The following is a 27,868-nucleotide window of genomic DNA, read 5'->3' as shown; positions in this document are numbered from 1 at the left end:
GCCGTACCAACGCTATATAAATACATCGGCAAATTTTTATGAATAAATCAAGTCGATATTAGTGCATCAAGAGAATTGTCAACTAAAATCTACCCTCCTCGATTATAGCACAGATAGAATTGTCTATGTTGGATGTATTTTTTGAAGATTTTTGCACCCCCTAAGGCAGAGGATTGCACTCCTCAGAAGTGTAAAACTTATTATTGTTCTTATAAAATTTATTGTGTCCGAGTATGATTAGTTCCGTTTCTCGCTTAGTTTCTCTGCTAGTTTCTGGATGGTTTTTGTAGAGCCTGGTGCTGCTCCTCCGGTACACACAAAATTTAGTGGAACAAAGCTGCTGTGTTCCACATCCAGAATTCTTTGTTGGTAATTTAATGTTTTGACACTCATGATGTTTGTAGGCGTCAGATATAGTTTTGGGGCAGGATTTAGCATGGGGGTTGAAAATTTTTACATCGAAAAAGGTTCGGCTGAATCGGCCTCCCCAGAGTTCATTTGTCCTGATGTCAACTCGAGCGTCATCTTCAGTAGTGGTTGTTTTGTTGTGAAAGCTTTCGCCTTCCAACGATTGAAGTTTCGGCTCTATTTCAACATCATGGCATACTTCGTCCAGGAGTGTCGCAAAGGTATCGCGAATTTCATGCCTTAGGTGAGTGTATCCACCTTTGGGACAATGTAGAGAGTGGGTCAGTGTGAACGGTTGTTTTGAATGCAGTTTTGGTCCAGTTTATTGAGCTTTTAGCCTAATTGTTGTGATAAACTTATTAAAAAGGGATGAGCCCGCGAGGCATGGTTGGTGAAAACTAATCGACAACTCTACTGATTGATTCAGTTTCCACACTCCAAACATTGTAATAACCATTGGTCGACACTCCCATCCAACTCCACGGTATTTTGAGTCAGTTTTGGTGTCTCTAGATGTCTGGCACAAACGACCCGTGGAAGAAAATTCCACCTGATTTACGGGATCGAACAGCGACCCGGGTACTGGACGCAAACGACCCGCAGATCCTGGTGGAGTGGAAGCCTGGCAACCAACAATGGTCTTCTCGTCGCCACGTTTGCGTGCAACACGATGGGCGCGTGTTCTGGCGGAACAAATCAGCAACCAACGGGTTTGCTAGTGAAGCGAGCTCCAGTTCAGTCTCATAGCAGCTTTACCCAAGGCATGGAGGACCTCACAATAGACGTTCAAGCAGCCATCCCGCACACTAGCCTCACCCAGAACATGGGCGCTCTCAATATAGACTCACCGCCAAGCTACGGTTTGCTTTCAAACTCTATTTCTGTCAATGCTAATCTTTCTATTGTTGTTTCTAATGTTGTTCTCTTTCTGTTGATTTTAACGGTGCTTTTCCTTCTGCTATTGAACCCCGCATGGGGTGCCCCGTCTGTCTGTTGCAGGTAGGACTTTGTGCTTCGGGATTGGTCAAGTCCCACAAGCATCAGGGTTCGAAGTGCGATGGCTCGGGTCACAGACCACGGAATCTTGCCACCAAGCTGCCCCTTCCTTCCTTGGTAGACATAGAGAAGTTTTCGATATTAACTAGAAAGGACGTTCCTGTCAGCTGTCGCAACCTGTGGGCCAGAGTAGTCTCTTCGACTTACGCAAAAGTGAAGAACAATCCTTCGGTTACCGACAACTGGATTGAGTTGTTTATCCTCAGCCAGTGTGTTTTGCGTTCTCCTCCCCGCGGCGGGTTCAAGCATCTGCGATACGAAGAAAACAATGTTGAGTCCAAGTTGAACAGGTGGCTTAACGGCGAAGCTACCCAGTTATGGTTTGAAGCCACTTCTTCCGTCAAGCCTCTCGTCATTAAGCCCCTCCCATCCGGGGAATTCGATGTTAAACGCGCTAGGCAACTTGGCCATGAAGGAAGTTACCGTAAAGCAATTGCAGCGCACTGCCCAGAGCGTTTGTGCTTTGATGACGCGGCTTTATCGGTCCTGCAAGAAAAACATCCTCCTGCAGTCACTGCCGTGCTGTCTCCCGAGCCTCCTCCAGATCTTATCCCGTGCAGCATTTCCCGTGACATATTGATCAACTGTGTTAAGAGTTTTCCAAAAGACTCTGCTACAGGTGTCTCCAAATTTTATGCCACACACTTGTCTAATGCTTTTCTTTGCCTTTCACCCGCTTACGGCGATCAGGCCATCTCTGCCGTTCTCGACGTTGTCAATCTTCTTGCTCGTGGTGAGGCTCCTACCTCCATTGCTCCCTACTTATGCGGAGCCATTCTTCTTGCGCTGAAGAAAAAAGATGGTGGCATACGACCCATAGCAGTTGGTGAGATCTTGCGCAGACTTGTTGCCAAGTGCCTTTGTCGTCTTTCTAGCCAGAAAGCCGCCTCTTTGCTCGTTCCTCTTCAGGTCGGAGTGGGCGTTCCTGGTGGCTGTGAAGCCGTTTCCCACGCGCTCAACGGGCTCGTTGCTACCGTGAGTGACACTACTTCTTTGGCTATTCTCCAGGTCGATCTGAAAAACGCCTTTAACACCCTCGACCGGTCCTCTATTCTTTGGCAGGTTGCCGACCAGTTTCCAGAGCTTCTCCAGAGCTGCTACAGCCAACCATCCTGGCTGAAATTCGGTAATTTCATTGTGCTATCCGCGTGTGGCGTCCAGCAAGGTGACATACTGGCTCCTCTCTTGTTTGCCATTACTATTCATCCCATCATTGTAGCTCTTAAGAACCAATTTCCTGATCTCGCCTGTAACGTCTGGTACCTCGACGATGGTTCTTTTATCGGCGATGTTTATCTTCTTGCTCAGGTCTTTCCGCATTTGGTTTCGTCTATGGCTAAAGTCGGCTTGGAGGTCAGCGTTGAGAAGTGTGAAGCTTGGTATCCCATCCCCAACCTGGTTTTTAGTGCTCTTCCTAATGCCATTACCGTTCGGAGCAGTGGTTTGAAGAACCTGGGCGCTGCCATTTCAACTAACGACGACTTAATCCAAGCCCTGTTCCCGAAAACCTTATGGAATCCATCCGTCTCTTGGAAGATCCTCAGTTGGAATTACATCTTTTGAGAAGCTGCGCAGCTCTTCCCAAAATCACATTCAGCATGCGGACTTGCGATCCTTTCTCCATTAGCACCTGTCTAGATTAGTTTGACATGGCCGTTCACTTAATTCCCGAGTCCATTACTGGTTCAGCCCTGTGGCCGTCTCAACGCCTGCAGTGTTCTTTGCGTGTGGCTAAAGGTGACCTCGGGCTTCCAATTTCTTCGTCGATCGCCCCAGTGGCCTTCCTCGGGTGCTACATTGACACCAAATATCTCTGACCGGATTTTTCACAACACCACTGTGCCCTCCACCGTGTTGAATTGTTCGTCCTCCCTCGAGTTTCTCAGTGACAACGCTGACATTCTTTAAATGGCCCCCAAAGCACAAATGAAACTTTCAAGCCTACTTGATTCCAAGTCTTGGTCCGAGCTCACGTCATCCGCCTCTACGCCCGAGACACAGCCAGACTGCTCTCCTGTTCGCTCCCCAACTTTGGTGACTGGCTTTCGGATGTGCCTCTGAAGGCTGTGCCAGTCGGTCATATTTGGAAGTTTGACCTTGAGAGAAGCAAAAAACACTTAATTTTGGAGTGAAATGTAATTTTTCAAAATTTCGAATGGAACCTGTCATGCACGATTTTCTCGCGATAACTGAAAATCAGAAAAGAGAAGTCAGAACGATCGAGTGACAATCGCGGGAAAGTTGCTAAAAAATCAGTGGGAAATTGCTAATCGCAATTTCAGTAGCGATAATAATCCAGAGTAGAGCTGTCCCATCTAGAAGAGAGACGAGCGCATCCCCACGAACTGGATTGTTGTGATTGGAGTATTATTCTAAACTGGACTAGAGTGAACCTTCGGTGGAAAAGTGGACAGCTAGAGTGTCCCAATGGTTCACGAGAACTGACATTCTAGAGTACAAACTTGTTCTTGTCGTTAAAACTGACTAACATTAAACTCAATTTAGTTACTTTATTGATTCTTGAGTTGCACACCGACTTATTTACTTCCTGATTCTTGAGCGTGCTACAATGTGAGTACTAATTTAAATTTCTAGAGTGTGTCTTACAATTGTTATGTTGAGGTAAGGCGAGTTTTAGGTTGATCCATCTGAAATGGATCAAAGTTCCACTGTCTAATAAAAAGTAACTTAACGGATTGTTCCGACCCGGTTTTTAATGGCGTTCATGTATTTTGGGTATCTAGAGACCTAAGTATGGGGACGTTTCTAATTCTAGAGTGGGGGGATATTTTAGTAGTAGCCTTTAAGCTGTAACGAGTCGTAGTCTCATGTCACAAACGAACCGAATTGGCTCCGACTGATTTGAGGTAGAAAAACACAAGAGATAGTGTCCCTGACTCTTGAGCCAATAGTTATAGGGCCTATTTTTCTTAAGCCTCATGTGTGACTGCAGTAGACGAATGTTACATAGTGTTTTTATGGCGCTCCTGGGTGTTTACGACATCAAGACTACGGAGTCGAACCCACTTGAGACAGCTTCGGGCTGAATGCCCATTCTAGAGTACCGGCGGTGCGGTTCGACAGGAACGTGCAAACCTTCCGGTTGTACCGTGATAGCTTTTTAAGAAAACTCGAGAAAACTTCCTGGTACGCTCTCCGAACGAGGCTTAGCTAACCGAGTAAAGGGGGGCAACTAGGGGGACAAAAACACGAGCAAAAAGACAAAAAGCGAAACAAAAACCAAAAAAGAATAGAAAAAGGAACAAAAACCATAAAACGAAAAAAGACAGTGACTTTGACACCAGATTAGTTGGATCAAACCTTTATATCAATTAAATAGTATACCCATACTGTTTTACAAGTTCGATCGTTTCAATCAACCTAGCAATTTAACCCAGTAACCTCAATAAAGTGCCCGAGTGTGGGGCGTTGTCAAGGGTTTTTAGATAGCTTGGGACTTAGCTGGACAACTAGGAGACTTGACTGGAAGAGGTGACCAGCCGAGTGGGAAAGTGGTTCAGGAGCACTTGAGCTGAACCAATAGGAGACTGGACTGGAAGAGGTGACCAGTCGAGTGGGAAAGTACTCAAGAAGGAATTGGCAGTTCTCGAGTTCTCAAGTTGGGCAGAACGGGTATCGTTAAAATTCGTAATACATTATAGGAAATAAGTGTAAAATTGAATAAGCGATATCCCCCGGTTTTGAGGAATGTTTTTACTTGAGCAGGCCTGGAGACAGGTCTACGGTTTTCTCTTGAGAGGTTTAGCACCCGGCGCTTAAGGTAATTTTAGGCTTAAGAAGGGGGGCTAAAAAGGGGGATGGTTAGAATGGGGGCTGGTTAAGTTAGAGGTTGGCGGTCGTAAATTGTAAAAAGGGGAGAAATTAGAGTAACTAATTGGTCGACATCGTTGATTTAGTTACATTAGTCATTTACACGCGTTGGTCATAGGAAACGGATATCCAAAATTGGAATTAGGTTAAGGTAGGTACCCTGGTCGGATCGGTAGGGGGAAACGGACATAGACAGTTTTTGTGATACCCCATAAGATCGCTAGCAGGGGGGAAGGAAACGCGTGGCAATTAGGTACCAGACATTTTTTTCGATAGAAGGTAGACATTTGTCACCTTTGAATTTTAGGTGGGCTCATCTTTCCGTTTTTATTACTTTTTCTAACTTGGATTTTTGTTGCATTTTGGTGAGGATTTGTGTTTAGTTTTTATACGAACAGGTGATCACAAGATACCTGCGCACAGGTTTTGGTCTCAAGTTGCTTGGAACATTGAAAGAGAGGTAATTAAAAAGAAATAAGAAAAAGGGGGGTCAGCATTTGGCATTTAAGAGAGGGTTTTTGGGGAAATTTTACTAGAGCTTGAGTGGTGGTACAAGGTACAGTGAATCAAGAAGTCCCCATAACGAAGAAGAGAGAGGTCCCACCGCTCAGACACTTGTCAACAGTCTTGGGACAGTGCCAAAGAAGTCCTGGGACAGTGTTGGACCAGAACAGTCTTGATACAGTCTTGGGACAGTGGTCTTGGGACAGTGGTCTTGGGACAGGGTCTTGGGACAGTGGTCTTGGGACAGTGGTCTTGGGACAGGGTCTTGGGACAGTGGTCTTGGGACAGTGGTCTTGGGGCAAGGGTCTTGGGACAGCGTCTTGGGACAGTGGTCTTGGGACAAGGGTCTTGGGACAGGGTCTTGGGACAGTGGTCTTGGGACAGTGGTCTTGGGACAGTGGTCTTGGGACAAGGGTCTTGGGACAAGGGTCTTGGGACAAGGGTCTTGGGACAAGGGTCTTGGGACAAGGGTCTTGGGACAGTAGTCTTGGAACACTAGCCTTGGGATAGTAGTCTTGGGACAGTAGTCTTGGGACACTAGCCTTGGGACAGTAGTCTTGGGACACTAGTCTTGGGACACTAGCCTTGGGACAGTAGTCTTGGGACACTAGCCTTGGGACAGTAGTCTTGGGACACTAGCCTTGGGACAGTAGTCTTGGGACACTAGCCTTGGGTCACTAGCCTTGGGACAGTAGTCTTGGGACACTAGCCTTGGGACAGTAGTCTTGGGACACTAGTCTTGGGACACTAGCCTTGGGACAGTAGTCTTGGGACACTAGCCTTGGGACAGTAGTCTTGGGACACTAGCCTTGGGACAGTAGTCTTGGGACACTAGCCTTGGGTCACTAGCCTTGGGACAGTAGTCTTGGGACACTAGCCTTGGGACAGTAGTCTTGGAACACTAGCCTTGGGACACTAGCCTTGGGACAGTGGTCTTGGGACACTAGCCTTGGGACACTAGCCTTGGGACACTACTCTCAGGTCAGGGGTCTTGGGACACTGACGGAGTACTGGGACATTACCGAACAGTCTTGGGACAGTAAAAGGAAGCCTGGGACGGTGCGAAAAAGAGTAGGGACGGTAACTGGAAGTCTTAGGACAGTATAAAAATTGAAGTAAAATTACAACAAGCTGTTTTAAGACAGGATTAAGACAGAACAAGACTAATTGGAACCCGGCACAGTTGGGACCACGAATAAAGAAAATTACTCGATAATTTTAGAGAACTGGAACAAGGTTTTTATCACGTTGTATATTTTCTTATAAGATTTTGTTTCCACAAAATTTTTTATTCTTAGAATAGAATTGTGTATATAATAATATTGTAAATAAGGGAAATTGTAAATAGGAATAATGAAACGGAGTAGGGTACCGGTGCTTGAAAAAAGGTCAAGTGGATCAAACACGAAATATAACTCGTCGCTGCGTGGAACAACATCAAGGGGCCCAGGCAAAACAAGAAATAACTTTTCAGTTAGCATGGTCAGCACGAGGAGTGGCACCGAGAGCAAGACGCGAGAAGATGCGAGGGAAAAACAGGTGGAGCCTACAATCGAAATCGACCTAGAGACACCAGACCAGAGCGTAGATGAACTGGAGAAAAAGACGACGGAGTCAACTCCAATGCCCAATGCAGAAGAACCAAACCCGAAACCCATAGAGTTCTCACCAATAGACGATGTGGAAGATGCAATAGGCAACACCGAAGAAACGGTGAAAGAAGACTCTCAAGTAAAAAAGACATCTTTTACAGAAAGGTTGGCGATGATGGTCGGAATAAAAACGAAAGAGAACGTGACTGAAGAACCAAAAGCTGAAAGAGCACGAACATTTGGGACAGTGAGCACGAAGACGACAGAAGCCAATCCGAGAGAGGAACAAACTAAAGCAGAAGCAACGGCCGAAGAAAGACCAACGGCTGACCATGAAGAGGCTACTCTTGAGCTAGGTGACTTGATGGCAAAACTGAATCAGATCGACAAAAAGCTGAAGCACAGCGAAGAGGACAGAGAAGTGATAAGAAAAGAATTAAGATACAACAAACACGAGTATCTGGATAGTTATTTTAACCTGGCTAAGGCAACAGACGAGAGACTCAAGGAGATGACAGATAAGGTAGAAGCCACCAATAAAGAACGAGAAGGGAACATCAAAAAAGATTTGCAACAGTTGAAAAACCGATATGATGATGTCAACAGCCAAATAGGTAGCCTGGAAAAGAGGCTGGACACAATGAGCAAGAATCAGGCCGAAAGTTCATGTGCAATACAGACGAAATTGGATGCAATCTTGAGAAATTCTACCTCACAAGAAAGACCGGCAGCGGATCGCACGCAAGGCACCAGAGTTGACTTTGTGGAACCACAAAGGGGCAAACGGCAATCGACACCGTTGCCCTTAACCCGGGATACGGTGAGCATAGCACCAACGGCTGATAAAACAATCATGAGAAGTGGGAATTCAAACACAACGAGTGGTCCGGGGGACTCAACAGCTAGCAGCAACGCAGGTCCGGATGCCATGACGTGGGCAAGCACTTGGGAGATGATGAACAGGACTCTAGAGGCCTTCGCCACGAGGAACACTAACTCGAGCGATAGGAGAGACGGAAAATCAAGGAAAACTTTCAAGAAGCCAAAAGAATTCAAAGACGACTCAGATGGATGCATTGACACGTGGGTGGAAGTGATGAGATTACATCTAGAACAAGATAACTTAAATGATGAAAGGCAAGCATGCACAGCCATACTCAGTAACCTGGAAGGCACGGCATTGAAATGCGTGGTTGCAAAGAAAGAAGAAGAACGCGATACCGCGGACAAGATCTTCGAGATATTGCTGAATCGATTCGGGTCAAGCATGAAGGGTCACCAAGCGATGATGCGATTTGAAAAGAGAAGGCAGAGGGACGACGAGTCAATAGATCGGTTCCTAGATGATCTCGAGAGCTTGAGAAGAAGGAGTGACCCAGAGGAGTCGACAAACAGAAGAAACTTTAGCATTGCCTCGAAGTTCATTGATGGGGTAAAAAGTGACGACTTAAGGACAATGTTAGCAACATACTACACATTGTCGAAAGACAGCGCACCAACCCCAGAAGAAATGAGACAGAAATCAAGGGAATACATGCTGATGAAACCCAAGAAATACTCATATACAGAAAACAGTAACACGCAAGGGGGAAGTCAACCCCAGAGGTAGTCATGGTACAAGCCTAGAGATGACATGGACAAGCGCAGATCATGCGCGAACTGCGGGTCGTCGGATCACCACGTGGCTGACTGCACAACATACAAACAAGGCATGAAGAGTCTAGGATATGCACCAGATGAGGAGGACATGAGCCAGATGGAGGAACACGAGTACTATAGTGGCTTAATCATCAAGATAGGCCAAGATGCTTCTTCTGTAACCAGGAGGGGCACTTCAGAATGGATTGTCCCTTGTTCTGGGAAGCGGTCAAGGACCAGAGTCACCCCAAACATAAGTTGGCATTAGCGGCAGTGCAGAATCAGCGGAATAGACAAAACGAGTTTGAATCTAGGAACTTAGGAGCACCAAGCACGGAATTGCCGACGAAAACAGTGAAAGCTGTAACACATGTTAATGGTGCGATAGAGTCCGCGGCTGGGAACTCGCTAAAGATAAACTATGAGAAAGCGGCGATGGAAGCAATTGCCAAAGTAAAACAGGATCTGGCTGCGAAAGAAATAGAGCAACGACTAAAGCTGGAGATCGAAAGACAGAATTTCAACGAAGCATTAACCGGATCGAACCAAACACCAGAGGCTGTACCGGGCTCAACAAAGACGGGGAATTGTAACACTGTAAAAATGGTGACGGGAAAGCCATTCGGCATATCGAAAATTGGGGCTAGAATAAGGTCGATAATCACAGTGGGCGGCCACGAGGTAACCAGAAACTTGAGCGAACCGAGCGACCAGACGATAATGCACATTGACGTGTACGCAGATTACTTGAACTGTATAAGCCCACAAACGACTTCTAGAGCCTTGAGAGCACTACTCATGAGAGGGGGCAGCAAGTCGGTACGTGTTGATAGCAGATATACTGAAGCTTATGGTCCACACGAGGTGATGCTAAATATAGATGGGATTAACATCTATACCAAGACGATGATAACATGTGACGAAGACCTAATTGGACAAATCTACGTAGGGAAAGAAGAATTGAAAGTGAGATCGATTGGACACTGCGCCATGCTTGAAGAAGATGCAATGCACATCGGGACGGAGGCAGATGTGACAGGGCACGTGCTGGATATAAGTGGCAAAAAGACTCAGTTGCGTGGGTTGCTTGACACGGGAGCAGTCTTGAGCGTCATACCAATCGAAACTTGGGAGAGGATGGGCTTTGACAAAAGTGACTTGATAGACTCGAGAATACGGCTGTCGGCTGCAAACAAAGGGGCCCTTCGGGTGCTGGGCAGGACGCCGATAATAGCCCTCAATTTGGGGGAACGTAACCTGTGGATGAGCTTTATCGTGGTAGAAAACCTAGATGAATCTGACCAATTCATTTTGGGCAGAGACTTCATCAGGAATTTCGACGTAACGATTGATCTAAATAACGCAATGTTCAGGATACGGAACCCGGATAGGAGGTACGCAATCAAACCGGTAAATTTAATAATGGCAAATGAAAACAAAGCACCGGTATTCTTGAGTAGGAGGGTGAGGCTAAAAGCTAATGAAGCGGCAATCGTAAGTTTGAGGATGAAAAATTACACTGAACTAAGTGACAACAAGCAAGTGTGCATAGTTCCGAATCCTAATAGTCAAAGTGCTGCTGTTTTAGGAAGATCATTTTCGATAACGAAGAGCGGCCTCTGCGTCAGTGTCTTGTTGAATACCCTTGATATACCGATCACGATACAGAGAGGGAGGAAACTGGGATATGCTTTACCGGTTAAAACTCGATATGAAACAATTGAGAACTCAAAACAAAATGAAGTTGTTGATTGTTCCAATCACAGGGACAAAATTTGTATCTTGAGACGATTGCAGAAAATAAAAGATTCTTCAGGTCTTATTAAATCACTTAAGTCAGAAACGGATGATGGTCTTTCGAGCTGTTCGAACTTTCCAGAGCGACCCACACTAGATGAAATGCAAAATGAAAAACCGGTCCTGCCGGAGATTGAACATTTGAGGGGCAAACTGAAAGATGAACAGCTCGAAGCCATCAAGGACGTACTAGAGCGGAACGAGGAAGTTTTTTCGAGGCATAAGGCGGATATCGGGTGTTGTAATTTCGTTGAGCATGAAATAGAACTTGAGGAAAACGCGGTACCACACAGGGAGGGGGCGAGGCGCATGACCCCACACAAATCGGACGCGTGTAGAAAAGAGATCGAGACGTTACTAGAGTATGACATGATAGAACCATCCAAGTCACCGTGGGCGTGTGGAGTAGTGATGGCCAAAAAGAAAGGCGACCAGTTGAGGTTTTGTTGTGACTTTCGATACCTGAACTCCGTCACGGTGAAGGATGCCTATCCCATACCTAGGATTGATGAGAGCCTCTCAAAGTTAGGTGATGCAAAAATTTTTACGACTCTTGATTTAGGCTCGGCCTTTTGGCAAGTACCACTAAGGAAGCAGGACAGGGACAAGACAGGGTTTGCCTGCGAGTTGGGGAACTTGAGGAAGACAGCTACAAGATCTTGAGCCAGTTCTACAAAGAAAAGAAAGACTTACTTTATCACACAGCTGATGGAGTGGTAGCGTGCAAGAGGAGAGATGAGGAAAAGATATTACACAAACACAACCTCATCATACTACCACAATTGTACCAGACAGAGGTGCTTTTCAGATCACACGACCAGATGGGTCACCAGGGGATAGACAAAGTACAACAAAGGATACTTCACAGATTTGATTGGCCAGGAATGAGAAAAGCTTGCGAGAGATGGGTGAATGCCTGCCTGGCATGTCTCCAGGTAAAAGACCCAAGGAAGATGAAGTTTCCCCTCAAGTCCGTTGAGAGCTCGGAGTTCAATGAAGTGGTGCAGATAGACCATCAAAAAATCTGCATGACAGAGTCGGAATACAACCAGATACTGGTTATAATAGATCACTTCACAAAGTTGGCGGAAGCGGTTCCGTGCCAGACAGCCTCGGCCGAAGAGACATGTGATCATCTGATAACGCATTGAATATCGCGGTATGGTTGTCCAATGACTTTCCAGTCGGACAACGGCAAAGCTTTTGTGGGGGACTTGACAAAAGAATTGATGAAGAGATCGCACATTGCTCAAGCACACTCGACGACCTATCATCCGCAGACCAATGGGTTGGTAGAGAGACAAAACAGGACACTGGTCAACATGTTAAGGGTGTACTGCTCAAGATACATGACGGACTGGGACAAATACCTGCCACAGGTAGTAGGAGCCTACAACAGTACACAGCACTCAACTACGGGCATCAGTCCTTTCATGATGTTGACGGGCAGGGAGAGAGCAATGCCTCTGACATTCTGTTACCCGGAATACGAGGGGAAAAGGACGTCGCCTCAGGCATACGTGAAAGAAGCGATCAAAAGACAACACGAGTTGAACGAGCTATGCAGGAGGAACACGGCGCAAGCGCAAATGAGGCAACGCAGGAAATACGACGAAAAAATATTAAGAGCAAAGCCATATGAAGTGGGCCAATACGTGTGGGTCTTCCAAAATGTAATACCGCCCAAGGGAAGAAAGAAACTACTCAAGAAGTGGAGGGGACCATTCATGATAACGGAGGTTCATCAACAAGGACGGTTCTATCGCTTGAGTACTGGGCGAGCGGCACATTATGAAAATCTGAAGCCTCACGTCCCGTCCCCAGAGGATTGGTGCATACCGAAGGACATGGAGGGTCTTGAGTACCTGGTGGTAGAGCCAGCGTGTGAAGTGAATGAGAAAGGTACCCGAGAGAAAAATGATGGTAATGAGAACTTGAGTTTGGACGACAATGAAAAGATAGGAGTGGGGTCTGATGCAGGATCATTTGTAGAAGAAGACTGGAACGACCCGGAGCAAGACGAGGTGCCGAAATGGATGGAGCCGGATCGACCAACACCACCGGAAACCAGGACTGGCAATCGTAAACGCACCGGCATGAGGTACAACAGGTACGGGGATGACTTCTTGATCGATAAGATACAGCCAGACAATTTGGGCGAGGAATTACTGAAGGCAGGCGAACTGGAAGCCGGAGAGGAATGGCAGGTCATTGATGATGGTGGTCATTATCCGCAGGATGATTACTCGACGCCAGAAGTAGAAACGGATCTCGAACAGAGTGAGATAGAGAGGAGGGAGAACACGAACTTGAGGATTCTAGAGTGGATGCGTGATGTCAAAGACGAGAGCCGCGAAGGACAAAGCATTCAGCAAGTCGATGTATCAGCAGCAAATTACATGAAGACAGAGGACCCTCTTTTCGGATGGACGGCAACAGACAGGCCACTGGACATTCCTCAGGACAATTCAGACCCGACAACATCGACGGGGACGTCGATAAATATTTTTGTCCGGGGAGTGGGGGTAGGACTTACCCACACCGAAAATTTGATGATAAAGAAGCTCAAGGAATTGAGAGAAACGAGCGAATTGGAACTGGAGGAAGAAGAGCCAGAGCCTACTATAGGTCGGAATTTCAAAACGAAATTCGAAATACCCAATGAATACTCGGAGAACATCATGATAACGGATAGCGACTTCATCCTGTCAAACAGGACCAGCGCGATCTGCATCACGGCGGACATGAGTTTCAAATCAAGATTGGAAGCTGACTTCAAAAGAGAGTACCAGAATGTAGAGTTTCTGTTCAGACAGAGACCAGGACTGGGAGGGATGGCAGCGCTTCCACCGTCAGTGGCACAAGTCCCGGGCAAATATCTGTGCTTCCTAGTAACGAGGGTCAATGACAGGAACACAATTGATCCCGAACACGTGATATTGGCACTAACAAGATTACGAGACTTCATGATTGAAAGAGGGATAACAGAGGTCTCAATGCCGGTGTATGACCCAAACAGGGGCAAACTGAGCCCAAGGGAATTGTACGCTATCCTACATGTGGTCTTTGCAGAAACTGAGATAATGGTGTATCTTCATAAGAAGTACTACTTGAGCATCGCCTGAGTCGGGTACATGGGGGTATCGAGTCGGGTGTGAGGGAGGAGTCTTGAGTTAGGTACTGGGGTGCGGCGCAGGTAAAGGGATCTTAAGATATGATTGGCATGATAATTGAATTTTAAAAAAGAGTTAACGGTGCTAAAACATAAAATGAATCTGCATGCTTTTAAGGAAATTCCAATTGAATTGTTTTAAGTGATATGAGAATGATAAGATTTTAACCATACTGGTGAAAAGGGGGGCCTCTAGGTTAGGAATATGACATGTGAAGTTTTAATATGCTTTCTGTTTTCAGATCAAGTTTGAAAAACAAAGTTGAAAATCCAACTATACTCGAAGCGAGAAACAGAAAGGAAAATCTTGATTGAACTCGCGATAATCCGCACCTACAGCAAGTATTTGCAAGGGAACGTTTCTAGAGAATTCTTGAGTTGGGTAATACTTAAGTCGGTTGGGTAATTCTTGAGCTGGTTAACACATACCTATATACATCCCGAAGTCACGAAGAATGGCAGACCGATTCTGGAAATCCACGCCCGCGGCCCTGAAGAAGCCCACTCTTGATGAGCTGTACAGACGCCTGAGGGACTTGGACTACACCCAAATAGACGAGAGAATGGCGGTGATGCTGAATGCCATCCTCCAGTTGGAGGACCAGGGTGAGTGCAGGGAGTCTGAAACGGAGGCTGTCTTGATGATCGGGTACACCACCGAGGGTATATCAAACCAAGAACAGACCAGATGGTTGTCTTGGAACGTGGATGGAGGAGTAAGGGGCCTGAGTAACAACACTGAATATGGCGCAGGGGAGTTCCCACTACCGACTAGGCCAACAGCAAGATCTACAAGCCAGGGCTCGAGTAGGGTGCCGTCGATGACGCGAGCGCAACAGACGACCGAGGCATATCCGGATCTGGGTGTTCTAAAGAAAGAGCTCGAGAAGGCGCAGAAGGAAAGGAACAAGGCGAACCTCGATCGGGATCAGGCGAAGCTGGATCGGGAGAAGATTCAGCTGGAGAGAGACCAGGCAGTCAACGAGCGAGATCAGACTCTGAGGTTACTTGAGGTGCTAAAAGTTGAACATCAGCAGGAACTAAGGGTGCGTGAGAGCGCCGCGAATCGTGATCAACTGAAGTCGGAGTTGGAGAGAATAGAACAGCGACAACGTGAGCTTGACGCACAGAAGGGAGCCAGGCCGAAGGAGCGAGTGGTGACCAGCTCGAGGCCAGAGTCGCGCATGGAAGTGGATGAAGCTCCCAGGGCAAGAGGACGGTTCAACCTTGACCGTGAGGCCAGAGAACACATGAGTGAAGGGTTGGAAGTCTGGATACCGAATGACGCGAAGCCTTCCTTGCGTGGCCTAGAGACACAACCTGTACGTCCACTAATGGATGTGGTGCTGCCGGGATATACCCCAACCTCGACCTCGAGCGACAGTCAGGTGAGTGGCGGCTCATCACGCCTGAAAGAGCTAGGCGAGAAATTACAGCAGAAAAACCGGGAAAGATCGGCAAGACCGGAGCTTCCCCCAACTTGGAGGGAACAGCCGGTCAGGAGCGTCGTGATCTCGAGTTATAAGAAAAATACAGAGGGAAGGTACCACAGGCACAATCGACTGGATTGGAGTGCGGAACAGGGAGCCAGGAGGGACTGCTTCCATGATGCAGCCTGGGTGGAGTATCTCGCGCCACCTCGTGTGCCAGAGGGTGCAGTTCACCTAATCATAGGGGACAGCCTGGTGCGGGTGTTGACCCGGATCCAGTCGCATTGGCAGACAGGAATCTTGAGTTTCGCTGGAGCTGCCACGCCACACATGTTGGCAACCCTGGACATGCTAGGGATGACTAAAGTATACACGGTGACCCTGATGATCGGGACAAACGATGTGTCAAGGGGAGAAGCGAGGAAAATAACGAGGCTGTACGACAAGATGAGCTGCCTTCTTGAGGAGCTGAGGATCCAGATGGACCCCATCCTGCTGACAGTATGTACGGTCCCCTACAACATGATGTTTGATCAGCACGCCTTGGAGATGAACGAGAAGGTGCGGAACCTAAACAAGGTGATCCGAGACATACACCGGAAGAGTGTGCTTCCTGTCAGACTGTTGGACGTAGCAGAGCGCATGGAGAAAAAGGGATTCCCTGAAGACACCTCCAATGATGGAATCCATTTCGATAGGCCAAGGGGAGCGGAGTGGCTGAACGACGTCTTCCAGGAACACATAAACACGCTAGAGTCGGATCTGCTAGAGACAGCCCAATTTACCTTAGGACCACCTCCGAACCCACCATTCCTTGCCTCAAGGGCCTTGTCTGGTCGCTTGGGAACGAGAGTTGACGCTAGAGACAGTTCGAGGAGCATCCAGACCCGATTGCAGAGTGCCACGCCAATGGAGTCTGAGGAGTCTGAGACGGAAAAGCAATTAGAATCGATGAAATATCGTTTGACTCAAGAGAATGGCTGGTGGCCATTTTTGACACCAAGGCTGGAGAACGCCACGAACAAGACGAGGGAGGAAGCACCACCCCTCGTGAAACAAGTCTGGAGTTTTCTGGAGAAACAACTGGAGCTGGCCGAAACAAGAGACATGACGGTGGCTAGATTTGTCTCGGCCGCCAATGAAGTGACGATTGGAGGGTTCTGGAGAGAGCACGCCAAGGGTGAGTTGAGGACTAGGAGGGATTATGAGATTCTCAAGTTCTTGAGTCCTTGCTGGGAGAAGGAATTCATGGCAGGAATGTTCGGCACCACGGCGACTATCTTTGGAGCCTTCGTGCAGGAGATACTGGGCATGCCCATCAGCCTGCTCTTGGCTTTGTATTTGGTTTACCCCAGATACTTGTTCAACATGGGCCCAGCATACATGTTTAGTCGAGGAGTGGAGACACTTCGAGTTGATGGGTACCTGGCACTATTACTCTTGACCCATGGGGAATTGGTGTCGTTTCATCGATTAATGGAATATGGAGAGCCTCTGTCTATGGGGAGAGTCCACTCGAGCATTGAAACCAGCTCCTACAAGTGTGCCGCGGGGTTGAAGACGTTGTTGGTGCAATACCTCATGATGCAGAATCGGCACATGACGGGTGAAGATGAGAATCCAACCTCGAGAGAAGAATGGAAGAAGACGAATAGAGGGATGCCTCTGCTGACGGACCTATGCCTGAAAATGAGGTCGGACCCAATGGGGATAATCCGGAGCCTAGAGGAGGTGGTGACCTGCATTTATGGTCCAGCAGTGACGTACGCGTTCCCAGACCCCCTGGTGACAACGTATCGTCACTCTGTAACGCACTTGAGTCTTATCAGTATACTGGATGGGACGGCGTTAAATTGGTGTCAGCAGGAGGTGCTCAGAGGGCGAATGAGCAACACGGTACTCTTTGGAAAGGTGAAAGATGCCGAGCTAATAGTGTACAACTTCAGGGGGCAAATGCAATGTAGAATGGGAGGCAAGCGAGAGGGTCCCATCGAAATGTATCCCAAATTCTGGAACTTGAACCCATTGACAGCAGACAGACGAGAAATCTTGAGAATTCCTGCCTGGAAGGAGTGCTTCGCACTGGTGAAGAGGGAGCTGGAGACCATAATGGAGAAAGAAATCCTCCCAGCCACCATGCCTGAGTTCCCAATAGTCAGGAGGATGACCTTAGGAATGAACAGTCCCTTGGTAGTTCCCTCCATAATGGCGAGGATGACGACGGAGGAAATGCAGAAGGATTTCACTGATGGCTGGGACCCCCTGTTCATCGGCTACACGGCGGCGGTCTACTTCCATACTAGCGAGGCGAAGGTAAATTCGTGGACGACGCGAGCGAAAAAGATGAGAGGTTCGCAGCCCCCCGGATATGAGGTGCGAAAGGTCTTGAGAGCTCTTGAGCAGGAGGGACTTGAGAACATGCTACCCATATGGGATGATGGCAGGATGATCGTGATGGAGGGGCACGTCGCATTGGTGGACGACATGAAATTTGCAACGAGAAAATACAGGGCACCCTATGGCTTAGAACAGGTGGAAGTGAGACAGGAGGGAAAAGAACTAGATGCAGCAGGTCAACTGCACGTAGCCCTGACGGAGTACAAGAAATTGGACCCTACGACACTATCACCACTGTCAGTGGACACGCCTGGAGACAAGAGGAGTGGACCCGTCGAGGACCGATTTAAGAAAATTCTCGAGAGAAGGAGACATGAATCAGAAGAAGAGAGTATGGATGAAACTCTCAGTGAAGCCGGTGAAGACATGGAATTGGGGAATACGCCTGAACCAGGGCCATCAGGGGAGGAGCTCACCACTCAAGAGCTGTTGAAAGACTTGAGCGAGGAGAATTGGGCAGATACTGCCACCTAACCTCTGAATCCGTCCCCCCGGAAGAATCTGGAATTGCCATTGGCAAATGAGACCTTCAATATGGGGATGATACTCTTGAGCTCGGAGGAAAGGGAAAGGAACACTTTCGAAGGGAACAGGGACATATTCCTGGGGTCTCTGAAGAACGATGCTTGGCAGGAGTTCTTGGAAGAATTCAATCAAGAAGTGGGCAGCGAGACGACGCTGGACAAGTTCAAGGAGGAACTGTGGGACACAGTCGTAAGATTTGGAGAACCGCTTCTGATAGGAACGGGCCTGGATGAGAAGGCGAGAAAAGAGCTGCTGAGCAAGCTGGTAGAGCTGAGGAATTCACGATCGAAGACTAGAGAAGAAAAATGTGAGGACAGCTCTACTCTGAAACAAAAAACTGTAGATAAAATAGTTAATGATATAAAAAGGGATAAGATTGGGACTAGTAATATGATTAAAAGTACTAATATCCTTAAGGCTCGAGCAGGGGGGAGGCAAGAGTTGGAGGGATTGGAGGTAGACAGAGAGGTCGAATCAGTGATGATAGCCACAACACCCTCAAGCAGAGATGTGAAGACTCGCAAGAGGAAGAGAGAAGTGGAGGGATTGGGTAGTCCTTCAGTGGATGCTGTTTCGGAAGGAAACTTGAGAGAGACGGCGCCCATGGTTTTGGCTCGTTGCAAGACGGCGGCATACAAGAGCAGCTCGGAGCTCAGAAGACCACTTGAAGTAGAGAGGGAAATAGAGGTTTCCACCAGTTCGACATCGGAGGAAGACTTCAAGCCTCAGAAGATAAACGTGAAGAGAGGTTCAACGAACGGACAGACATGGGAAGTAGATGTCGGCAAAGAATGGATCTCGAAGGCACACCAGGCCACGGGCAAGCGAGTGACAAGTGATCCATTGGAGAGGAACAAGACGAGGAACACCTCCCGGACGTGGTGGGTGGCCCTCGAGACATTGAAGGAAATGGAGGACTGCTTGATGAAATTGGACAGTGGAGTAGCTCGCAAGCGACGCAATTGGGCCACCCAGCAAAAGGCCGAGGTTAATAAAATAGAAGTGGCGAATCAGCTGAAGAGGTCCTGGCAGAACTTGTTGAAGGATCATTTTGAAGAGGCAATGAGGACATCCTCATCAGCACCACCATTAATGGCGAATCCCTTCGTTAGAACTGCAGGACAATTAATGTTCACCTGGAGTCTGGTGGGAATAGAGTTGGAAACACTGACCTCGTATGACAGGCTGAAGTTGGGAAGCAAAAAGCTAGATGTGTATCAGGCATTGATGCAACACGTGGCTAGGGACAATTCAGGCTTGAGCCTGGCTAGGAGGAAGGATGCCACATGTTTCTTGAGATGGATAATGTCAATGATGTCTGATAGCACCATCTTGGCATGCCACCAGAGAGCAAACGGAAGTAAAACCGTGGAAAAAAGAGTCTCAACGATCATCTTAAACGTGTATCAGAGTACTGGTATAGAAAAAGAAGATGGTTCCAGACTGTCCCTAGAGAACCACAGAAAGCTGGACGAGGTACGGAGATTTTATAATAAGAAGTTCGAGGAAGAACATGATGTTCACCGTAACCTGGCCTCGTCAGAGCAGTACTCGAGACTCAGCGAGAAGGGGGAATACCAATATGTGTCGGGAGTAATGGGAATAGCCTACAACCCCTTCTTAGACTCGGAAACTGGAGGTGCCCACAGAAACCATGAGGTAGCGGAGCTACTGAAGTTTTGGACAGAAAGAATAATGGAAATAGACGCGGTGGAAAAAGAGGGGCCGAGCTTGGGCCTGAATCTTGATAAAACACCAGAGGTGGTAAGCATACCGCGCTCGAACAAGAGAGTTGAAGTGAACATGGGCGATGGAAATGGCTTGTTAACCACGAACTTGGGAGTGGTATGGAAGCTACTAAGACCCTCCTGGTGTCCACATCCCCACGCGAGTCTGATCGAGGAAACCACCGAGCGAGTGAGGTTAGCACCAACGGAAGATGAAGATCTGGCAAAGTTGAGTGTGCTGCATAAGCTAATCTCACCTCAGATGCAAGAGCCAAGCGAAAAGACGAACAATCCCGGGTCAGCGAAGAAATTGGAGCCGGGTAGCTGTCTGGATTCGACGTGTGGAAACGGAGAGCACACCTGCGATGGACGGTCATGCGTCAGAATACTGTCCTTTCAAAAAGAAGACCTGGTCACTTGGTTCGAAGACATCACGGAAGGGGAGAGAAGTGAAGTGCAAATAGTAGCGGAGTGTTACGCGAGAACCACGGTGAATATAGCGACAGCTCTCGGATTCTTCTCGAGAATGTGTAGTTTGCAGTCATTGGAAAGACTAGAATCTGAACATCATTTAGTGACGGCGTTGAGCGTAGAATCATGGCCTGGGGTGTTGCAGGTGACTCAAAAACACATCCGGAGCTGGAAAGTTGGTCTTGAGGCAGAAATGGGGTTTCCCATGAGCGAAGCTTATGGCCTGCCATTGAACGCAAAATCCCTGATAGGGTCAATGATGGCCAACTTGTGCGGAAGTCACTACCCACTGCACATGGCGATGGTGGAAGCATCCAGCCAGAGAGTACTGGTGGACAAGGCCTTCTCAGTGCCCAAGTGCGTGAGGTTGGCTAGGATATCGCATCACTCGCACAAGTTGTTGAGAAAAATCAGAGGGACAGTACCAAAAGAATTGAGAGATGACTTGAGTGAAATCTGGGGAGAAGAACTTTTGAAGTTGGAGAGAGAGAACACAAGCGATCACGAGAGACAAAACGTGATCGGAAAACCTGTGGGAAGTGCTCCAAACCTGGAAGATAACGACACGATGCATGAGAAAATGATGGAGCTTGAGCCTCTCTTGGAAGCCTCGGGGGAGCGTAACCTCAGGAGCATTGAGATCACCCATGGAGAATGCCCATGCCACTGTTTGGCGCAAACGGTGTGGTATCCAGATCACAAGAACCTTTGCCTGGAATGGGATATGGAAGAAATCCGGTCGATCGGACTACCGGATCACCGACAGAAGGTGACGATCTTGGTAGTGAGTACGATGTTGGCTCTGAGATAGATAGAAGAGAATATAACGAAGTATCGGGAAGCGGGGACGCCAACGGCTGAGTCAACATACGCGATAGACTACAGTAGGAGACTCGAGTTGTTTGAGACTGCGTGCAAGGTATTCGCCATACCAACGGAAGTCAGACATGTCTGGAGCCGTTTGAGGTACTTCCCAAGGTTTCGGGCGACGCTGACGTCCTGGTTGTACATGACAACGAAAGATCACATGAGAAAACATCAAAAGGAGTATCGACAGTTCCAGGCCGAGATTGGGCCGGAAGCTTTCAAGAGACCCCTGTTAACCCATCGTAATGCAATCACGACAGGATGGAAGAGAGTGGGTAAAATGTCTAGAGACAATACCAAGGCGAGGGAATCGATACTAGAGGAGGACCTGGCGAAGAACGTGAGCTTGAGCCTGCACAACTCCTTTTGTTTGAACCGGGAATCTAGGGTGAAGGCACTACCCAACCAAGCAAAGAGGTTGCAAGAGCAAAGAGAATGGATGCGATCCTACGAGCAGCTGAAGGCTTGGGAGGAGATTGTGATTAGCTCCGATGATGAAGAGGAACTGTTGAGACAGTTTGCCGTATCTAGTACTTCAGGGTGCAGTACCTCCAAGGCGAAGAGTGCGAGATGAGCAGGTGGCTCGAATGGATCTTGAGTCTTGAGAGGGAAAGGGGGCTTGAGCGTGGATCCGGGTGAAACCTGGGTTCACGAAAAAGAAATTTTAACAAAACAAGATATTGTTATTAATATGCTATATCTATTATATAAACGAAAATGCTGCATGACAATTTCCTAACTGAATGGGACAAAAGAAATTTTAAATTGGCTTGAAAAGCGAGAATTCAAGGGTGCAGGTGTGTGCAGATTTTGATTGCTGTTTAGCGATAGTGTGAAAATTTTACATGGCTGTGAATTTTGGGGTGTAGATAAGCTTAAGTCTGCTGCAAACTTCTGTAAATGACCACTGGCACTGTATCTTGAGTAACACTCGGTTTTCTAGGACTCACTGGCAGAAGACAGCACGCGATGAGGACATCGATCTCGAGTCCGGGGAGTATGTGCCAGTCGGTCATATTTGGAAGTTTGACCTTGAGAGAAGCAAAAAACACTTAATTTTGGAGTGAAATTTAATTTTTCAAAATTTCGAATGGAACCTGTCATGCACGATTTTCTCGCGATAACTGAAAATCAGAAAAGAGAAGTCAGAATGATCGAGTGACAATCGCGGAAAACTTGCTAGAAAAATCAGTGGGAAATTGCTAATCGCAATTTCAGTAGCGATAATAATCCAGAGTAGAGCTGTCCCATCTAGAAGAGAGACGAGCGCATCCCCACGAACTGGATTGTTGTGATTGGAGTTTTATTCTAAACTGGACTAGAGTGAACCTTCGGTGGAAAAGTGGACAGCTAGAGTGTCCCAATGGTTCACGAGAACTGACATTCTAGAGTACAAACTTGTTCTTGTCGTTAAAACTGACTAACATTAAACTCAATTTAGTTACTTTATTGATTCTTGAGTTGCACACCGACTTATTTACATCCTGATTCTTGAGCGTGCTACAATGTGAGTACTAATTTAAATTTCTAGAGTGTGTTTTACAATTGTTATGTTGAGGTAAGGCGAGTTTTAGGTTGATCCATCTGAAATGGATCAAAGTTCCACTGTCTAATAAAAAGTAACTTAACGGATTGTTCCGACCCGGTTTTTAATGGCGTTCATGTTCTTTGGGTATCTAGAGACCTAAGTATGGGGACGTTTCTAATTCTAGAGTGGGGGGATATTTTAGTAGTAGCCTTTAAGCTGTAACGAGTCGTAGTCTCATGTCACAAACGAACCGAATTGGCTCCGACTGATTTGAGGTAGAAAAACACAAGAGATAGTGTCCCTGACTCTTGAGCCAATAGTTATAGGGCCTATTTTTCTTAAGCCTCATGTGTGACTGCAGTAGACGAATGTTACAGGCGCTAGGGTTAACCCCTCTGGCAGCCGAGTTTCCGTTTGCTATCGTCTCGGAGTTCCGCTACTCAACAGCGATTCTACGTGCCTGAAATGTTCCAGGACTCTAGATACGTTTGGCGATCACGCCCTCGCTTGCGCAGCCGACGGAGATCGCATCACGCGTCATGACAGACTGCGCGATGTCGTTTTCAACAGCGCCGCTAAGGCAGCTCTCCCCCGTTTTAGAAAAAGCCAATCTCACTTCTCGCTCTCGCCCGGGAGACATTTATCTCCCCTGTTGGTACCGAGGTCGTTCAGCCGCTCTGGGCATGAGCGTCATTAGTTCTCTGCGGTCACCTACTTTGCAAAGTACTGGAACTAGTGCCGGTCACGCCCTCGAAGTATCCGACGAGCGAAAGTTTACTAAGCACCTTTCCGCGTGCGAAGAAGTTGGCATCTCGTTTGTGCCCCTCTCTGTCGAGGAGGCCCTTGGCGGGTGGTCGCCCATTGCCGCTAAAACCATTCGTCGCATTGCTTCGATGGCAGCAGCGAGCGCGCTCTGACTGTGCCGACCCCGGGCAAGCTGATTGCTATCTTATGCAACAGCTGTCAGTTGTCCTGCAAAAAGGGAACTCCACCCTCCTGTCCCGGTACTGCTCATGAGTGTTTTTTCTGTTCTATGTAAATCTGGTAACGTTTTCTGTGTATCTGGCGTCATTGTAAATTTGTTTCTGTTATTTTGTATGTATGGCATTTTATAAGCCCGCTGGTAAACGCCAAGCTCCTGAATTTAAAGTTTTTTGAGTGTTTCCTGAAGTTTTACTTGGTTGGAAGAGCCGATTACTAAGTCGTCCGCGAAAAGATAAAGTCTATGGCCGGGTCCTGTAAAAGGTGGGCTAGATCCGCTATAAAAAGGCTGAATAGTAAAGGAGACTTCTTACCCCCCTGTGCGTCTTATTTGATTGTCTGAAAAAATAGTTTTTGCTCGTAAAAAAAATTTATAGTAGGCTATTTGCTCTTTTTAATTATCTCTGTCTGTTCCAACTTTTTGCAGCTCTCTATAGTGAAGGTTACGTAATTTCCACTAGATCTTTATTTCAGATATCAGCTATGTTGAAAAGTCAAAATCACATCTGTAAGTTTTACGCTCGTTCGTGCTATAGCTATAAAAGCCCTTTTCCGACTCTTCATTATAATCGAAAACGCCTTCAAAGAATAAAGCAGGAGCAATTTGTAGAAGGGCCTCCCGCGTCATGGCCGCGATCGTTTTTCCCAAACTGGAATTCTGTTGCTGAGTTGAGAGCATTTGCATTCAGAATAGGAGAGCCAATGAATATTGGTTTTCTTCGAAATGCATTTGTAGATAGAAGTTTTAAACGCATTCCATCAGAGGAGTACAGAATAAGAAAACTGAAAGTGGCCCCAGAATCGGACAATTCAGATTTGTTCTGGAGAGGTCAGAATAGGTTAAGGGAAATTGTCTCCTCATTTTTAATGCATGAATACCCTTCTTTACCCAAGAATGCATTAGTAGCCGTTTCTAATTACCTCCTTTCAGAGAAGGTTCTGAGTAAAATTGGCCGAAAACTAGGTTTAGACGATTTAATTATTGCAGCAGATTATCCTTATAACGATTCAGTTGTTCATCGATCGTTTTGTGCCCTCGTCGAAACAATTGCTGTCAATCGAAGCTCTCATCATGCAGCTCAATTCGTTGATGATTTCGTGTGTAGCGAGTTGATCACGGAAGATATTTTTATGATCTGGAAGCCGCCAAATGCGGAGGAAGAGCTCAACAGTGTCTTACTTCATAAAAACATGGCAACTGCTGAGCCTCGTTATATGTATGGAGCATCTACTTGTAGCGTCTTGCCTGCAATCTCGATTTGTTTTTTCTCAGATAAAAATTTTCTGGGTTCTGGAACAGCAGAAAGTATTGAAGAAGCAAAAAATGAAGCGGCTATCAACTCAATGAAGTTTTTGTTGAATTCAAACTGGGAAAGTAAAAAACCTGTGTCTGCTAATTTTGATAGAGTAGAAATTAAAGACTGAACTTTCTCAATTTTGATTAAAATGATTGGAGTATAAATGCTTCTTAGTGTAACAGTGCTGATTTTAATTAACCCGATGAAACAAACGAAATTAGATTCTTCAAAATGGTTTTTGTTATCATTGCGATTAGCAAGGGTGTTGCAACCGAGTACTGGACTTTTTTTTTGCGTTAACACGTTTTTTCATAGAATTTACACGTGTTTTACTTGCTTCATTATGAATTCAATCAACCATCTTGCGGATCTATCCTAAATCTAACACATCTGCTTGAAACGGCAAAGGCTGGTTCGAATCTGACCAGTACCTGTGTTTTTTGCAAACTAGAATTATTGTGATTTTTTGGACGCTCGGACGTCTATTTATTATTGTCGGCTTGTTTCCGTAGACCGACTTTCTTTGAAGGTTTAACTGTCTTTCAAGTTGCTTTAACACCCGCGCTTGAGACGACAGAGTCAAGGAGTTTGGTTGTCCATGAAATTGAATAGTTTAACCTCTAAAAAGGTGTTTTTGCAAAAAGAAGTAGTTTTTTTTCTGTAGCATAGCCGGTTTCTCTGCAAGTAACAAGAAATTTTAATATTCCCCTTGCTACGCAATTTTTTAACGAAACCTAAAAATTAGAAAATGCTAATGGAATAAGATAGGAAATAAATGTGAAATTTGCAGTCTGAAAAACGATAAAACTTCTGATATGTGCCGAAATGGAGCACCGAGATTGAGAATCACATGTCCTAGCATCTTCGCCATGGGCTCTTGGTAAGCATCAATAACTAGCCGCCAGTTAATAAGATGCAAGTGCTGCAAAAATGCGCCCCCAATTTCATTTGTAACTTGGGCTAGAAAAAAAGTGGACTTCGTGATATGACAAGTAAGACAAATTTATAAAAATATCAAATAAGTTTACTGCTTAATTTTTTTTGCAAAGAACGGAAGAATTAGTTACAAAAAAGAAAAAAAAGAACTTATAATAGCAAAAATAAAGTTGAAAATGTATTCGAATTGAATTGGGAGACGAGTCTTTCATCAAATCTGGTGTAAAGAGTCGAAATTAATCTGAAATACCCAAAAATTTCAGAACTAGTTTTCCTCGATATTGAGAAAACTTTCTCAATTTTGTTTTTGGAGTTGGAATCCTGATTTATTGGAGTTTAACGTCATACCACTTTTGATTTTCTACGATCTTTCTTTGAGGTAAGCAAAATCGGGAAGAAAAAGACACTCCTCATGCCAAGGTTCCCTCCAACAGTCTTCTATGAGTTCTTGGAATCGAAAATGATATTTCTTGGGTATCAAACAAAAATATTTTTATACAATATTATATCTTTTTTTTGTAAGCTAAATTAGACAATATCTTGGTGTATTAGGGTCAACCTTAATTGAGCAAGAACTTACCCGCTGTTCGATTAAAATGTAGAATCCAAGTTTTGCTTAAGATGCTGCATCATTTTAATTCTGGCAAAATTCGAAGCAAAGTTTGTTCTCATCCCTCTTTGTATTATGTCAACCCAAAGAGAAATAAAATGCGTTTAAAGTTTTTAATTTTTTGTTTTATGCGGTTAATTTTTATCAGCAATGTAGGAACTCTAGCTAAATTAGACAATATCTTGGTGTATTAGGCTCAACCTTAATTGAGCAAGAACTTACCCGCTGTTCGATTAAAATGTAGAATCCAAGTTTTGCTTAAAATGCTGCATCATTTTAATTCTGGCAAAATTCGAAGCAAAGTTTGTTCTCATCCCTCTTTGTATTATGTCAACCCAAAGAGAAATAAAATGCGTTTAAAGTTTTTAATTTTTTGTTTTATGCGGTTAATTTTTATCAGCAATGTAGGAACTCTTGTTTCATACACTTAAGACAAATAAAATAACGCTCAAATCTGATTGGTTGAATTTTTGAAAAAATCGTACAATTTTTTGGCTTAGTTTCAGGAGATTTTATGGCTGCGATTGAGCGTGATGTGCAAACAACCGACGATACAACTAAGTATGACCTGGCTTGGTATCAGAGACTCCTCGTCAGCATGATCAAGTATGGCCCAATTCCTCAGCATATCGCTTTCATTATGGATGGAAACAGAAGATACGCCAGAGACCTCTCAGAGAGAGTAATCACAGGTCAGTTCAGGGGCTGATTTAAGGGGCAGATACATCCACCCTCTGGAATGCAGCTCTTGCCCACTCAAAATCTCGCTTTAAATATCCATTTTGGCTCGACCAATTCTAAATTTTTCAAAAGTGACCTCGAAATATATTCGAGAGAGCGGCGAATTTTTTGGCAAGAAAGAGTCTTTGAAAGTGCTTATCTTGAGCTCAGAAAATAAAATCCGATTTTTAAAAGAAAACCTATGCGGAAAAAGATATTTCGACAAAGTCTCAGGTTCAAAAATATGATGTATCGAGCTTCGATTTTTTTCGTTGATATTTTATCCGCATCAGGTTTTCGATTTTCTTATTTTGGATGTATTATTATTGATTATTTTCGTAAGTTGGAAATCAATAATCATAATTTGAAACATCTGTTTG

General features: G+C 45.9%; 1 protein-coding gene across 1 annotated transcript in view; it reads left to right on the top strand.

Moving 5' to 3' along the window:
- The first annotated feature begins 746 nt into the window (after positions 1–746).
- The window catches only part of LOC134844979 (dehydrodolichyl diphosphate synthase complex subunit Dhdds-like), a 45,757-nt gene continuing 18,635 nt past the window's right edge, over positions 747–27,868 (top strand). The window contains exons 1-2 of the mRNA XM_063861805.1: positions 747–772; positions 27,266–27,472. Of these exons, the coding sequence (XP_063717875.1) occupies positions 27,283–27,472 (190 nt within the window). The 5' untranslated portion in view covers positions 747–772; positions 27,266–27,282. The remainder of the gene's footprint in view (positions 773–27,265; positions 27,473–27,868) is intronic.

This window comes from Symsagittifera roscoffensis, chromosome 4 (assembly GCF_963678635.1).
Source record: "Symsagittifera roscoffensis chromosome 4, txSymRosc1.1, whole genome shotgun sequence".
In the NCBI taxonomy this organism is placed as follows: Eukaryota; Metazoa; Xenacoelomorpha; order Acoela; family Convolutidae; genus Symsagittifera; species Symsagittifera roscoffensis.
This window is presented reverse-complemented; position numbering and strand designations above follow the sequence as displayed.